This window comes from Toxorhynchites rutilus, chromosome 2 (genome assembly GCF_029784135.1).
Source record: "Toxorhynchites rutilus septentrionalis strain SRP chromosome 2, ASM2978413v1, whole genome shotgun sequence".
NCBI lineage: Eukaryota > Metazoa > Arthropoda > Insecta > Diptera > Culicidae > Toxorhynchites > Toxorhynchites rutilus.
The window spans coordinates 98880869-98898567 of record NC_073745.1 but is presented as its reverse complement, the minus strand read 5'-3'; the positions used below and the strand labels follow the sequence as shown (position 1 = coordinate 98898567).

The 17699-nt window shown below is 41.2% G+C and overlaps 1 protein-coding gene and 1 long non-coding RNA gene across 2 annotated transcripts; both read left to right on the top strand.

Moving 5' to 3' along the window:
• The first annotated feature begins 10567 nt into the window (after positions 1–10567).
• LOC129767844 (actin-related protein 5) lies at positions 10568–12652 on the top strand. Its single transcript, XM_055769084.1, has one exon. The coding sequence runs from the start codon at positions 10671–10673 to the stop codon at positions 12621–12623; it is 1953 nt and encodes a 650-aa protein (XP_055625059.1). The 5' UTR covers positions 10568–10670; the 3' UTR covers positions 12624–12652.
• Positions 12653–16042: 3390 nt separating this feature from the next.
• Positions 16043–17405, top strand: LOC129769983 (uncharacterized). The gene is made up of 3 exons (XR_008742006.1): positions 16043–16121; positions 16181–16617; positions 16674–17405. It is a non-coding gene; the product is annotated as an uncharacterized LOC129769983 (long non-coding RNA).
• The last annotated feature ends 294 nt before the right edge of the window (positions 17406–17699 follow it).

Below are 17699 nucleotides of genomic sequence, written 5' to 3'. Positions count from 1 at the left end.
GAAAAGTTGCATTACTTTCTCATGCTTGAGAGAAGCGCAGCTGTCACCCTCAGTGGAGGAAGTTTTGTTACTAGCAAGCAAAACCTAATCACATACAAAATCCCAGAACGACATTTACTTTCTTGGTGACTAAACAAGCGAAGTAAACTCTTTTCTTAATAACAACTTCGAAAATAGTAGCAATGCCTCATTATGATCAATATTAGCGCAAATGCAATCCTAGTTGAAGGCAGTTTTGCGACTGGCACGCGAATCCAAATAACATTCCAGTAAGACATTCAAGATGCTTGGTATTCCCCAAATAATTTTTTTGGCACACAACCTTAACACCTGCTTCGCCATAACGTCAGTTTAATGCATTGATGCATTCTCAAAGGCACCAACGAAGCCCTTATGATGACGGAAAACAAACAATGTTAACTGCTTGGAAAAAGACTGAGTAATGCCACACAGCTTGTACTCTGATGTAACACCCATCGATGCGAATTCGCTGATGAGTTTGTCAAGAGCGACCGCCTTCGCCACCAGCGGGTGGAGCTTGATTTTGGTTGCTGCCTGGGTAACTGCGTTTACATTTTCGACCGACGCGCCGAAATCGCCATCGCGTACATCATTAGATAACGCTTGTCTCAAAATTTTATTGCCCCTGGCAATGCGTTCGTTTTTTGCAGGGCTCGAGCCTGCCTTTCTCTTCTTCTTGCTCATCACACACTACGCGAAGCGTCCAATTTATGACGCGGAAAGAAAAACACACGATACGAATAACGCGAAAAACGAACAGAAAAAATCACACGACGATATCCAAGTTGGATTACCACTGGTGGGGTCCAATCTTAGATCGAAGCGCAGCGAAAGCAAAGTGAACTGCTCAACAGTCCGATGCCGAATGGAAGTTTGCCTCAGCGAGATCCACTGTTTATACCAGCCGGGTGCTATGATTGATGCTAGGATCGTTAGCGAAATCTCAAGCAGAACTGTCAGTGGGATACCCAATTCATGTGAAAATAAAGGGAAAATGTCAGTGGGATACTCGATATGTTGGCTCCTGTCAGTTCAATAGAGGTTCTCTAAAGACGCCACCCACCTGGTTTATACTCTAGGCAAGTATTCCCCTTCATTCTTCTACTTTTCCTTTGTTCACGGAGACTTTAAATTCTACGATTTCCCCTTCGTTGGTCGTCGATAAGTTGCTCGTTATTGACAGCTTTGTTCGGGAAAGCACACAAATGGACAGAACAAATGTAGGGGAAAAATAGAAACGCTTAAAGTTTTCATGAATTTTAACCGTTTACAAACCAGGGGATTCTAATGTATAACATATCAAACAAATCTTACGGTATTTCCGATTCGTTTAGTATGTAAATCGCCAAAATCCGTTCACGGCAAAAATAGTTATTAACGTTAACTTTATTTCATAAAAACGTGACCTGTTTTCTGATTTGGCACCCTTAATGAAAGACGTAGTTCTACGTCAAAAATCATAATCAAAAATCAATTTAACAAAAATTGTCAATTACCTTCACACGCACTGACGAAACTACACATGCAGAATCAATCATGAGTCAGCAGAGAAAAATTGACAGCTCTAACCGTGATGGCGAAAACAGTGAAGCTACTCCGTTCAGAAGTGTGCGCGTTCAAAGAACGGTACTCCGCCTCGTCGAAAACGGACATCGGGCGGCACTTTGTGGACGCCGGATACGCCCGTTCCGGCATATACAACATCTTGGCACTATTGGACAACAATCAGAGCGTCGAAACAAAAGCCCGGTTCCGGACGGCCGACGACCCTGAGCGACAAGAAGCTCCAAAGGATACTGAAGAGGAAGATCGAGGGAAAAGTGAATACATCACTGCGTACGCTTGGCCGGGAGGTCGGTGCAACCGGCCAAACAGTACCTGGCGAACATGGACATACATGTCAGGAAGCGGAAGTCCCGTGCACTGGTCTCGAAGCTGCAGGCAATGACACAGCGGCAGCGGCAGAGTAAGATGGTCATGTCGATCTTCCCGGTGAATCGCGACGTGGTGGTGGTGATGGACGACGAGACCAATCTCACTCTGGATGGCAACGACTGGCAGGGCACTTCGTATGTTACTTCCCCCACGAATGAAGTAGGCTCCGAAGCGAAGTTTACTTCACACACCAAGTTCCCCAGGAAGGTGCTGCTCTGGCGGACAATCAGCGAGAAGGAGATGTCAAAGTCGCTCTTCTTTAGCTCCGGAATGGCCGTAAACGGGGAAATTTATAGTACAAAAATGTCTGCCGGAAGTGATTTCGTTCACCAAGAAATACCATCAGGACGAAGACGCGGTGTTCCGACCGGATCTGGCGTCGGCCCACTACTTGAAGCGATCGTTAGAGGAGATGGAGCGGCTGAATATCGATGTGGTACACTACACGCATGTTTTCGTCCGTCATGGCGAATGTTCCGGTTAACTGCCGGAACGCCGCTCGCAATGGCGTAGAATTATTTTGCAAGTAAGCTGTAACCGTACGAAGTCCCGACACGCGAGTGTAGTGCAACACGGTGGCTTTAGCGCCACTCCCAAATGGGAGACTACCTGTCGTGTTTAATAACTGCCCGACTAGCTATACCTTCTTTTAAAAAAAACTAAATTAAAATTGGGCACAATACAACCAGATTTTAATTCAAGTAGCATCCAACGTTACATACACGATAACTTTTGAAATCACTGATAGTTGATAGTTGAGGATTTGAAAATAGGCCTTTTTTTCAATACGCTGGAGTCAAAATCGAGAGTAAAGATAAAACGGCCTTTCCTGTGATCAACCATATTCTGCAGAAAGCAAGAAAAAGAACTAGCAATGGAGAAGAACTAGATTATAAAATATCAGTGAACAAGAATCCTTTTGAAACTATCCTTTATTTTATTGATTTTTTTTCTTTCATTAATGAAGAAACAAAATATAACATGAAACAAACCTAAAATGGCATATGGCACACATTCACTGGATAAGAAGATGTACGACATCGATATCATTGTCGTGACTCCTTTTTCCATTCAATGTAAAATGCACTGCTAACGAACTTATGCGACCGTTCGCTTCAATATTACTCGAGAGAATAATCATTTGTAAAATTTGCGACATACATCAGCAGACGAGAAAATGAGATTCTTTAGGTGAAGGTGGAAGGAAGCCACAAATGGCTGTCACAATGGCGCTCACTTCTTTCATCTCCCTCCCTCACCCCTCGCTCAATATTGAACTTCAACTGTGAAACAGTGTGTAGAAAATGATCGTTTTCGCACACCTCCTATCAAGTAATATAAACCAAACTCTATTCGATTACTCACAAGATATTAGATTTCTATCTGCCGTCGCAATGTATAATGAAAAACGTGGGAAAGCTCGAGCTAGTGCTCTGAAAGTAAAATTTTCATTTTTCAATGGTTTCGTTTGTATTGCTGAAAGCAATAACTTCAATATTGAATTGTTATTTTTTCCAATGTATTCTAATACTCGTCTCAGTGAAGCGCCACACAGTCTGATAATTGAATTGATCTATTTACGTACAAAAATCAAAACAAACTATCCCCCTTATTCCACGCGGCGAGTGACGTGAGATAACAAAGTTTCTCGCTTCATTGTGGAAGCTACCTTACTTTTCAACTTCTTTATGATACCCGAGTCGATAACATATGAAGACACGATTTCAAATCTCACCTGGTGACAAACTATAGTCACGCCATTCGCCTACGGGAATGCGGTGACTTGACCAATTTCACCTCATTCGCCGCGCGGAATAAAGGGGTATGTACTTTGCTCTTCTCTCACAAACACTAGTAGCCCATGAGAATTCGTGGTTAACCTATATTACTACAACGGCTTCGTTTCACCTTCACCTCAAAACTCTCATATTTCTCAAGCTCACCTTTTGAATTTCGGTAAGAACATGGGAGGCAAGTCGATGTATATTTCGCACGCGCTATTATTTTCTACTGCTCTTGCATCTATCTATTCATTTAGCCCAAAAATTAAGCTCACGCAAAACGCAAATATTCGGAACAGACAAATCGCTAGGAATATTCACACCAGATTTGTCACTTTTAATATCTGGTTTCAATTCATTGTATTATCGAAATCTTATCTCCCACAATCTGTTCCAAAAAAGTTCGTTCCTTCATGTTATGCCTGTTTCGGAATCGTCATGGCGCGATTCACTGGGAGTTATTGGATACACGCGAGACATCGATCGGCACCGATATCAGCTCAACAGAAGCTACCCAGCAAACATTAAATCGTATAATTTTGCACGTGCCAAGTCTTACAAATCATCCGAATAAATCATAATCGCATATAATATCAATCAAAGTATGTATCGTGTATATTTGAAATCGCATAAAATGTAAAAACTCGATTTTAAATACCATTATCAAATTAAGTCGCAATTCGGTATAATAAACATCAATTTTATGATGTACATTGTCGTAAATATTTAATTTACATACATGGAAAATGCTTACCGAATTTGTTTGGATGAATATGCAACTTTGATCGGCTATAATAGCGATTATGTAGACATTGAATTGCGATCTAATATGAATATATTCATGAATTGTCAAAGCACCAAATACGACTTTTGCCATACTCATATACGATTTATTACAGACATAGAAAGGAAACAAATGGCGCAAAATATTTTCATGAAATGTTTATTATACATAGCCTCACGAATCGCCATTTTTATATATGAGTATTTATGTTTGTAGAAATAATAATTGTTTGATTGACTTGTGTTGGGAGTGGAATATGAATGTTTGAAATGGCACAGATTGATGTTTGGTGAAAACTGCTCCGATGTGGGTTCGAACTCCGGTCGTCTGGATTATCATCCACAAGCTATCTCGCGCGGCTATCTGAAATTTAATTCAACAGCAGTTAAAACTTTCGAGTGCATCAGCATTTCATTGACATTTCAATATGATATAATATGTTCTTCATTAGGAGCTAATATGATTTACTGTTTCATGATTTTCTTCAGCATGCAACACGATTTACTGCAGTACTGAATCGATTTAAATTATACGCTTATACGACACACAAACTGCATCAGCGTAATATACGCATATGATGCGGATTAAATATATTGTATGACAATGTACATCATAAAACTGATGTTTATTATACCGAATTGCGACTTAATTTGATAATGATATACAAAATCGAGTTTTTACATTTTATGCGATTTCAAATATACACGATACATACTTTGATTGATATTATATGCGATTATGATTTATTCTGATTTCTTGTAAGACTTAGCACGTGCAAAATTATACGATTTAATGTTTGCTGGGATCCCGCGTTACGCATTTCAACAAAATGTCCCGCGTAAGATTACGTCCCGCATTTGGCAGAAGAAACGAAAATGTCCCGCGATTTCAATATATTTCAATATTACAATTTGATCATATTGATTTTATTAAATGCATGAACCTCAAAAAAAACATTTTATTTAGCAGACTGTTCAAGAGAGCTTCCTATGCATCCAAAGATTAATACGTTGAGCTGGTTTCATCGCACCGACAGTGGACTTTTTGTTTAGAGAGTGTCAAATGGAAACGACAGCAACGAAATAAGAAAATGATTTTTAAAAAAGTCCCCTATTGATCCGAAGGGACCAACGTGAGTCAGACTAAAAGTTCATCTTCGGTCCCCTAGCTCGGTCAGGGCTTAACGTTTCAAATAAGCCGGAAGAACTAGTGTATACGGGACAGGAAGAGGCAGGGTTGTTTGATGAAGTATCGTAAATGAAGCGCTTGACGGCCTTACGGAAGTTGGCCGGAACCTCAACCATGGCCGATGAAAAGATGTATGGCGGTGTGTTCTTTTACCTTTTCGTGGCTTTGGTGGTCGGTTATCTCTCCATTTTGACCATTCGCTCAAAAGTTTTCTATCGGTCGCAGCTGGGGGATGTTGGGAAGTTTGGCGGTCTTCGCGACAATGTTTATCTCCAGCCGATCCATCCTCCAGTGATCTTTTGGCATAAAGGGCAGATCCCAGGTTCGGCATGAAGACCACATCACCTTCGCAACTTCCGGCAAGCACTTTGTACTGTATATCTCCCAGTTCATCATATGACTCGAAAGAAGACTTGGACATTCCCTTCTCGTTTGTTAGAGAATGACCTTCTTCGAGAACTTGATGTGGGTGATATATTCGCTGCCATCGCTTACCTGGGAACGTAAAGTATTCGGCTCCCTGCCATTCGTTGAATTCAAGCATCAAGTACGTCTTGTCTTTCATTATGAGCACAAAAAGAAGTTTTTCACCAGTGAAAAAGCAGTTTTCACCGGATTTCATTATCTTTTGTAGATTTTTTCATCGCCATCCGAAATTAATCCATTTTTTTATTGCGTGCGTTAACGCTAAAATCGATGAAAAATGGATTGGAATTTTCGAGCATTTCATTCGATAATTGGAAGAAAATTGTAGAATTTGTATCGTGCTTGCCAGACTTAAATGTTCCGACTGAGTGAGTGCTTTTCAGGCGTAAACAAAATCTAAACCACCGAAAAACCACAACTGAGTGCAGATACTTGTAAGAAATAATACAGATCAGATTTAATTGCAAGGACACATGTTAAGAGTATGGGGGAAGAGGACGAACCACGAACTAGCGCTAAGGTGGACTCAACAGTCGCCAAGGCTTGACGAGTGCGATGAGCAGGACATGTTACGAGGTAGCAGGACAGCAGCCCTGCAAAGATGGTGTTCCTGGTGTCCGCATCGAATCCGGTGGGGACAAGAAGAAGAGGAGCCAAGCAAGCGAGATGGTTCGATCAGGTGAAGCAGTATTTGATAAACATTGATGTTGCCCTGGGTTGAAAGACTGCAACATTATCCAATTTGAGTTCTATATATTAGAGTAAAACGTTCTTTGGCAAGTATTTAAAAATGTTTAAGATGTTTTCAAAAATGTTTCGAATCAAATCAAGTGAAATTTTCATTAACATTTTAACAATAAAAAACTGTCTCCAGATCTTCTAATCAGATAGAGTAATTTGTTTCGTAAACACGGATGTCACTACTGTGCCTTCGTCATCGCGGATAGTGAACCGAAAATTGAAAAGAAAGCTTATGTTGGCGACGTCAAAGTTGCCGGTGATGGTGTATGTGGATTAGAGATGGGCAAATCTGCTCATCATGGTGAGCGGCTCAGAGTCGTTCAGCTCATACAAGAGAGCTGCTCATTTGGAACAGCTCTTCAGCTCAGTTGAATTTTGTGGTTGTCCACACAATTGCATAACTACCATGGGACATTTTATAGTGTGCATTTTCATAATGGACGGAAAGCAGAAAAATAAACGAATTTAATATATAATTGTACACAAACTAAAACTAATATGAATTCTAATAATATGATATAAAACCAAAATTGAATGCTGCAATCCAATATAGAAGATGCTTAGGATATGCTGAACTTAAACAACAGAAAAACCAGCAGTAGCCAAATAAAACGCCTTTAGAAATATTGGCCGACACAACGTCTTTTGATAAAACTTCCGAGATATTTTTTGCATCCAAGTAAAACACTTCTGGAACAATTTCATTCAGAATATGCCCTAAGATTTCCTTCTGCCGTTTCACAGCCACGGTTATTCAAGATGAACAATTTCGTATCCCTTACGTATTGAAACACAATATTTGGGTGCACTAATATTTCCAATAAAACACACTTCAAAAAGTACTTTATCTTTCCATGCCTCTCCCGAGTATAGTAAAACACAACTCACTTCAAACATCACAAGTATAATGAAACTATATGCTTTATTTAACTCTTCTTTGTACAACTTGTTCTCTACACTACTGACTTTGAACAGAGAGTCCCCGACTTAACTCTAGTTACATGCTTTTATAACTTAATTCTATTATCGAAGAGGAAACCATTCAAATAAAAACAAACATTCATTCAGCGTACTTTGAGTCGCTGTGAACGGGGTCAATATCGAAGTTGTGTTTACTCACACTTCCGAGTGAGCGCGATAAAGCGGGGTCATTATTAAAATTGTTTACTCGCGCTTCTTGAGCGAGCGCGATAAAGCGGGGCGAGTGCAATGTGTCATTATTTAATTTCACATAGCACTCGATTCATGAGGAAATAGCTGCGCGCGAGTGAAATAACAATGCAGCGCGAGCGTTCTAGATTTTATGTGATAAAGGGTGTGTCACATCAAATTGCATCACGGAAAAACGCTGTAGAAATTTAATTTTTAGGAATTATATCTTCAGCTTTCGCTTATAATCAGATAAGAGTGTATAGATCACGTTGGCCATGCTTCACTGTCAATTTTTGTAAATTTGGAAAAATGTCGTCGAACGAAAAAGAGCGTCGTGAATTAATCCTGCGCACTCATTTCGAGAATCCGGAGTTGTCACATCGGGACATCGGTAAGATGCTGGGAATCGTCCAATCCACGGTCAGCAGAGTACTAAAACGATACTTCGAGAACCTAACCATCGACCGGAAGGTGAAGAACGGCAAAAATGGATGCTCCGTCAGTGAAAAAGATCACAAGCGCGTAGTTAAGCAGTTTAGACGTGATCCGAGAAGTTCGGTCCGGGATGTCGCCAATAAGCTGAATTTGTCAAGTTCATTCGTCCAGCGGACCAAGCAACGGGAGGGCCTGCGTACATACAAGGTTCAGAAGGCTCCTAACCGCGACGAAAGGCAAAACATGGTGGGGAAGTACACCGAAATGCTGACGAAGCCGCATTGTATGGTAATGGACGACGAAACCTACGTCAAAGCGGACTTTCGTCAGCTGCCGGGCCTGTTGTTCTTCTCCGCAGAGGACAAATTCAGCGTTCCGGAGGAGATTCGCAAGCAGAAACTATCCAAGTTTGCCAAAAAGTACATGGTGTGGCAAGCGATCTGCTCTTGCGGAAAGCGGAGCGCCCCCTTCATGATGACCGGCACGGTAAACGGGCAGGTTTACCTTAAGGAGTGCCTACAGAAGCGCTTACTACCACTATTGGAGCAGCACGAGGGCCCGACCATCTTCTGGCCGGATCTCGCTTCGTGCCACTATTCAAAGGACGTGTTGGAGTGGTACGAAGCCAACGGGGTCACCTTCGTGCCAAAGGAAATGAACCCGCCCAACGCGCCGGAGCTTCGCCCAATAGAGAAATATTGGGCGATTATGAAGCAGGTCCTCCGGAAGAACCCAAAAGTTGTCAAATCGGGGGCGGACTTCAAGAGAAAATGGATTTCTGTTCAAAAAAAACTACAACCTGACGTTGTACAGAACCTTATGGACGGGGTAAAGAGGAAGGTGCGAGCATACGGGCTTGGGCTCGAAGTATGAATAAAAAGAAAATGCCAAAAGTTGTTTATTAGTTTTTATTTTACTGTCTAAAATTTTCAAAAGGATCGGTCTACTGGGCGAATTTCTACAGCGTTTTTTCCGTGATGCAATTTGATGTGACACACCCTTTAATAAAGAAATGTGGGCAGCGCGTGCCCGTTTCAGTTAAGTCATAGGAAAAATATAAAAAGAGGTACATATTGATGAGTTAGTCATATGGGAGTTACTTGAAGTTTATGTTTGGGTATGACTGATTTACTCATCGGGGAAACGATTTTGAAAGGATATTAAAACTGCGTATTGCTTACGCAAGAATGGAATAAAAATGAATTATAGAAGTGCGTATTGCTTACGCATGGATGCAATGGAATTCGAGATAGAAACAAAGGGGGTAATTCTTGGTATGTTACACAAATATATAAAAATAAATCCACTAATAGGCGCAACGAGAAATAATTCTTTGCGATGACAAAGGTAACAAAAAGACCATTATCAATCATTAGCATTTATGCCGGGTTGTTTCTGAATTGTTTTGATTCAGCACGCGGAAATAAGTTTATGTGATTCAACAGTCATGTTTAAATAACAATATAATATAGTAATTTCATTTACAAGCATATAATAATGTTTATTATTTTGTTTGGTAACGAACGATTGAATATCTTCAAAACAAAAACCTTTTTCGTATCTGGCATCTCTGCTAAAGCTAAAGAAGAAGAGGGACACACGAAAACAAACTGACGTCATATCATAAAACGTGGGAGACGAAAAATTCTTTCGCGTCTCAAAATTCACACTCTCTGCAGCTTTTGCGCTCCACAGCTATGCAGCTCAGCAGCTCAACAACTCAGCAGCTCATCCGCTCAGCTGCTTATCAGCTCAGCTGCTCGTCAGCTCAACAGCTCAGCAGCTCATTAGCTCAACAGCTCCGTAATGAGCTGATGAGCTGTGTTGTTTTGATTGCGAACCGATCCGAATCCGCTCACTATAATGAAGCGATTCGAATGAACAGCTCATGAGCGGATGGCACATCTCTAATGTGGATGCTACCATACGATTTCCATGGAAGAATAATTGACATTTCATTCCTTTACGTTGACTTTACGGTGGCGGGACGTTGTATGTGTAGCGCACATGCAAATATATGTCTATTCACCCTGATATGTACACAGTGCTAAAACACACACACACTTCACCATCTTCTGCATTTTATTAACGACCTTCGTTACAAAAAGAGAAAAGCATAAAAATCGAACGACCCCTCATGCCGGTTAAACAAACAACACGAAATCGTTCAACTTTTGTTTATTTTTAGCGAACTCAGCTAATTAAAGATGAATTTGTTTGACATCGAAGATACGAAGTGCAAACCGGATATTGTCAGTGTCTATCCCCCCACAGGGCTACCGACGGGTGTTCCCATCATAATCGACAACGGTTCCTATCAGTGCCGTGCCGGTTGGGCTTCCAAGAATGCACCTACGATTACGTTCAAAAACGTACTCGCCAAACCACGGAAAGACCGCAACAAAAAGGATGCCGAGGTAGCGGTGCCAACGGTACAAATTGGAAACGACATCGCGAACATAGAGGCCGTTCGGTTCCAGCTGCGCACCCAGTTCGACCGAAACGTTGTTACACACTTTCACATTCAGGAGCAGATTTTGGATTATATGTTCGGTAAGCTGGGTGTAAACGTGGAAGGATGTGTGCCCCATCCATTGCTGCTATCCGAATGCGTTGCTAACCCGAATCACAGTCGGGCGTTGATGTCGGAACTGCTGTTTGAATGTTACGGCATTCCTGGGATCTGCTATGGCATTGATAGTCTGTTCAGTTACAGTCTAAACAGCGGTATGGAGGATGGACTTATTATCTCCTGCGGGTATCACACAACGCATGTTATTCCTGTTTTGAATGGAAAAATGGTCGAAGAGAATGTTCGCCGGATCAATGTAGGAGGATTTAATATGATTAATTTTATGCACCGATTGCTTCAGTTAAAGTATCCAGTGCACGTGAATGCAATTACATTGAGTCGAGCTGAGAGCCTGATCCACCGTTTCTGCTCGTTTGCATATGATTACACGGAATCGTTGAAAAACTGGGCGCTGCTGGAATTCTATGACCAAAATATTATCAGGATTCAGTTGCCGTACAATCAGACAGTATCGGCACCTACGCTAACAGCGGAACAGAGAACGGAGAAACGCAAGGAGCTCTCTCGTAGACTTGCTGAGATAAATCAGAGAAAACGAGAGGAAAAGCTTGCGGAAGATAAGCACTTATTAACTCGATTAGTCGCCGCACAAGAAGATATAGACGATGAAGATAGGATTTCAATCGTTTTGGAAGAATTCGAGCTCAAAAACGTGGACGAGATGAAGAAAACGATTGTCACTTTACGGGAGCGCATTGCAAAAACCGTTCAAAAAATGAATACTCCAGCAACGTCTCAACCAGAGGAAAAACCATTACTACTGCAGCCACCAGCTAACACGACCATCCAGGAGTGGGTTGTTGAAACTCGAAAAAAACGTGACGACATCCTAGATAGGAAGCAAACGCGGAAACAACGCAAGCAGGACCTTGCAAAGCGGCGAACAGTAGCCGCCCAGGAACGAATGCGAATTATTTCCCAGTTGGCTAAGAAAGAAAAAGGCGTCGATGATTTTGGCATGCGAGACGAGGATTGGGATGTGTATAAATCCATCAGCCGCGAGGGAGATAGTGACAGCGATGCCGAAAATGAGAAGCTTCTCGTTTGTGAGGAAATACTCAAACAGCACGACAGTACCTATGTTGAACCCACGACATCGACGGCAAATATCGCGGAGTTCCACCAGCTGCACGTGGGAGTGGAGGCAATTCGTGTGCCGGAGATCCTCTTCCAGCCGAGTCTCATCGGCATACAGGAAGCTGGTCTAGCCGGTGCGATTGACTACGTGCTGAAGCTTTTCCCTCGCGAGGATCGACCTAAGCTTTTTGGCAACATCATGTTGACGGGTGGATGTGCGAATATTCGAGGATTCAAGGAGCGATTGATGAGAGAGTTACAACAGATGTTGCCCTTCCAGTCGGTTTTCAATTTGAGAATCGTGACCAACCCTACCCTTGATGGCTGGAAGGGGGCGAGCAAGTTTGCTACCAGCGAAGTTTTCAAGAAGTCACTCATTACCAGGCAAACGTACGACGAGTGCGGAGGTGAATACCTCAAAGAACACCCGGCAAGTAACGTCTACTTTCCAACTCCAAACAATATAGACACGGCTGAAAGATTTAATTGATAAAAACTGAATAAAAATAGTTGCGAGAAAAAAAAGGCATTTATTTAATTTATTATCACATGAATAGTGGTTGGGCGGTCCGTCATCTCGCTTTCGATGCTTCAATTTGAACACGTGGTGTTCTGCTTTCGATTACCAATAGTAACTATAGTAAAAATATTTTAAAAAAACAGTAGAACCCCGATTATCGGCGAAATTATCTGACAAGGTCACTACGAATAACAAAAATCGCGGATAACGGAAGGACTTACAATGAGATGCAAACTAGAGTCGGATCTTCATCTTCAAAAAAATGTCGATCTTGACGAATCGATTTCCTAAACGGCGTAGGAATCAATTCACTGATTAACCCATTAACAACCAAGCTGTAAAAAATATTCTTTTAACAAGAGCAATTAGGGTAATTTTGGTTATTGGCGTTGCAGAAATCCCGATCTTCAAGAATTATTTTTTCCGTTTTCCAGAAAATGACAAAAACAAAAAATCGCTTGAAAAATTGGCCAAAACCTACGCCTCTTTCCCCTACAGAGGTTCGAGCAAGACGAGTTATCTAAAATATAATTAACTAGCTGACCCGGCAAACTTCGTCCCGCCCAACATTTGTTTTATGTTATCAATACCTTTAAACATTCACGTTTTCTTACTAAGCGCAAGTTCATGAGTTCAATTACAGAACTATTCATTGATTGATCTTCTAATCGACCCCGTTAAATTTACCTCTTATTATAAAATTCCTAGTACCAAAACTCATCATTATAATACAAGATTATTTTCAGACACAATTCTCGTTCAAGATTTTTCAACCACTTGCAAATAACATGTTTCTCCGTTACATGGAATAAATGTTTGATACAGAAAATATGATAGAATAAAGACAGACCCCTCCCCTCTTCTATCCTTAGAGAGCGGGGAGAAGTGTCTATTCATCACAGAAAAATATCGTGTCCCTTAAAATGCCACATGCCAAATTTCGCTCCATTTGCTTGATTAGTTTTCGAGTTATGCAGAAATTCGTTTTTCGTTTGTATGACAGCCCACCCTAAGAGAGGGGGGAGTAGTGTCGAATCACAATAGAAACATTTATTGCATCCTAAAACCTGCGCATGCCAAATTTGGTTCCGTTTGTTTGATTAATTCTCGAGTAATGCAGAAATTTGTGTTTCATTTGTATGGCTTTTTATGTATGGTTTTTGACAGGTTCCTATCATTGAAAACACGTGTAAAAAGACTTATATAAAACGTAGAAATAACTGAAGCATAAAATCACAATGACTAAAACTTTCTACTAAAGAAAGAGACAGATCTAATGCTTATAGCGAATTCGTTTTTGTTCAGTTTCAACCCCAGTGCCGCACTAACTGCTGTCAAAACGTTTTTTTATTCACTCATAGCGAATTCGTTTTTGTTCAGTTTTAACCCCAGTGCCGCCCTTACTGCTGTCAAAACGTTTTTTTATTCACTCAGTTTCGCACTCAGTGTCGCACTAGTTCGCCCCGAAAGCTGTTAGTTTCGCACTGAGATGTTTCACGGGTTGGCACTCGGGTTCACCAATACAACTATACTGAACTGTCAAGTTCCGAATATTGTTTTGGAAAATCTAAAAATAAAGACTATGAAAATGGAAAACCTGCTGCTTTTGCTTTTGTATTATTGGAATCGTAATCCAATTCGGATTCTGATTTTGAAGAGTAGAGTAGACGGCATTAAGCTACGTGTGCTTTCATTGGGAGGTGAAAATAATGATGGATATTCAGGTGGAATAAATTTCAAAATCAAAATTATGAATGAAAATTTACTTTACTTTACTTTACCAGACGTCGACATTGTACATTTGCCGTCGTAAATATAGACAAATCAGACTATATAACGCACACCAACAAACCACCGCATTCGTGAAACTGAAAACGTTTTTTATTACAGAGTCAGTTTGGCACTGACTCAGTTTTAAAAACGAACGAGCTTTAAATGGTCAATAACGACGCCGGCCACGTCCTTACAGTCACCAGGGGAAGGGAAGGAATGTTAGTATGATATTCATATTCAAGGGATAGTTGTTAGTGGGAATAGGTAATAATCAGGATTCACTGAGGTAAGTGATGTGATTATGTAAACGCAAATTATCGACCCTAGAATCTCGTGTTACGACACGCGCCAGAAATTATCTTTAGGTATCCTCAGAAGGAAAACCTTAAGAGTTAATTGGATAGTATTATTTATCGCATGTACTTTTCATCCATTCGTGACAACAGAGACTAATCTTTGGGAAACCTCAGAAGGTAACCGAGATAAATCTATATATTTTTTATTTATCACACGTACCTTTCATCGTAACAACTCTCCGCGTTATCTTCGAAAAACCTGAGAAGATAACCAAGAGAAATTTATATGTTCTACATAGGGTATTCATAGGGTACCTCCAAGGCCCACCAATATGCCGTCAGTCATTGACTGCGAGTTAAATCGAATCGAAGAATGATGAACGCATTCACACCACGAAATTCGACAATTGATTTGTATGTATGGGGCTACTCATCAGTTTAAAAAAAAAAACCTTTGAAGTTCGGTAGCGAGTAGCATATCAGATGTCAAACCCCGCAGTATGGGTACGCTCGTCATTCCTCGGCTTGTTTGATGTTCAACTCGCACCGAGCAACCGAGAACGTACAAATGAGTCTTTAGAAAATAACTGAGAAATATCTCTGCTATTAAACAAACTATTTGAATGTATTTCGTAATTCATCGGGTCGTGAGCTTTCTAATTCTTAAATATACAATACGCGGCATCGGAAAGAAATCATGGATTACCTGAGAAGGTAACTGGGAGATATTCCTGCTAGAAAACGATTCGATCTCGATTTTTCAAATTATTCAAAAAAACAAAAAATTAACACCCGCAACGGAGGGTTTCAATGGGCTATCCTAGAAGGCAACTGGAAGATCCTCCCTATGTTAAACGAATCGACGAAGAATTACGTGATCCGTCGTGTCGTGAATTTTTCTTCTCAATTTATATCAACACGGAATTACGGATGTGCATGCAATCATAAAACCCGAACGAGAAAACACTCGATGCTTTGTTGCGTCCATGCTGCGTTACCACTGTGACATCTTAAGCTACAACACGAATTGTGGCACTCAGAGGGGAAGGAGCGCAAGCGACCCGACCGACCCCCTACCCACCAACACCACAGCTGCAAAAAGTTCCAATTCGAATAAAAACCGATAGATTGGTTCCTTTTGCGCTTCGTTTCGTTTTGAGAGAGAGAGAGAGAGAGAGAGAGAGAGAGAGAGTCGATGAAGAGAAAATCAATCATGCCACTCAACTCCCTCTTCCTCCGAATACGATTACCATTCCCACAATCCAATCGACGAAAAAAACATCGACCTAACAACGACCGTAACGCTGTTACCTATATAACTAAATGGCATCACTGGTGGTTCTTTTTTCCTCTCCGCTAAACTGTCATCTCAAACAAAAACAAATGGATCATACAACTGGTGAGTATGAAATATATTTCGGCTTTTTAATTATTAATTATTTTATCTTGTCTTATCAGCTATGAATACATTCGACTCGTTTGCTTTCATCAATCGGTAAGTGAGAAAGATGATTTCTCCCATCACCACAGTGCGGATTTCCACTTCTATCACAGCAGCCAACAACATCCGTTTTCCTGCAGCAGTAACCCCCAACCCCTGTTGGCAATGCCGGGGGACAGCATTGACAGCAGCAGCAGCAGAATTTGACCATGGTATGGTATTGCGAAGAACTTTCCCCATTAGAGGTTCCGTGCTTCGCGCACATTCAAAAATCCTCTTCAGACACGAAAACTCAACGACGAGGAGGTATTTATCAACTTGCTCAGCTGAATTACCACCCGGAGGAACCCGAGTGCACTGATTCCGTTGTATAGTAGAATGAAAATAGGCGAGGTAAGCGAACGTAATCGCATGATATTTTAATGTTCGCATTTTTATCCGGATCATACAACTGGTGAGTAGGGAATTCATTTCTGCTTTTCACTTACTAATCATTTTATTTTGTTTCAGCTATGAATACATCCGACTCAATCAATCGGCGAGTGAGAAAGATGATTTCCCTCATCACCACATTGCTTATTTCCACTTCTGTCACGCCAGCCAACAGCATCAGCTTTCCCGCAGCAGTATCCTTTAAGTCCAGGGTGCTATTCCGGGGAACAGCATCAACAGTAACAGCAGCAGGACCTGGCCATCGATAGTATTCCGAGCAATTTTCCCCATCGGAGATCCCGTGCTTCACGCACATTGAAGAATCCTCCTCAGCCACATATCTGTGTCATCAAGGGCAAGGAGGTATTCATCAATGTACTCAGTCGGATTTGAATCGTCAATCCAGACAACCCGGATGCACTGATTCCATTATATACCTTATTTTTATTATACATGGATTTTTATTATTTTTTTTCAATAAAATAATTAAAATCGATCAATGTATTTCCTTTTCATTTTCAATAACAAACCAATACAAACAAGCAGCAAGCAGTGCTGAAAGCAGCGCTGTAAGCAGGTCGACGCCTTGCACATGTTGGCGAAAAAGTGGTGTCAAGTTGTTCGATGAATGCATATGAAAGGTCGATAACTCGATTGCAAGGTGGCAGCATTTGAGGTCGATTGTTGACATTTCATCGACCCGATCTTGGCAGGCAAAACGGAATGTGGGTTTCCACTGGACAGAAGAGATACTTCAGTTGGTGCCAAATGTGTCGAAGAAATACACAAAAGGGGAAATGGACAGATTGAGAGAGGGAGAATGTTAGAAAAGGGAACTTAGCTTCGCATCGCTGCATTCATTATAACTGGCGTGAAACCGGTTCCAATTCTCCGATGAGACTACTCCCGCTTCTAAATTCGCTCAGCACTACGCACACACAAGCGACGAAAACGACAAACTGCTGCTTCTCCCAGCGTCGTCATAATTCCAGCTATGTGGTATTCTCAATGCAGATAATTTCACACACTCAAAAATAACCCATCTGAACATAGGGCTTCCATAAAACACGAAGACGGAGAGGCACGAAACTCAAACCGAATGCA

Excerpts from the sequence above, each read along its gene's own strand:
- LOC129767844 (XM_055769084.1), top strand. The coding sequence starts at position 10,671 with ATGAATTTGTTTGACATCGAAGATACGAAGTGCAAACCGGATATTGTC.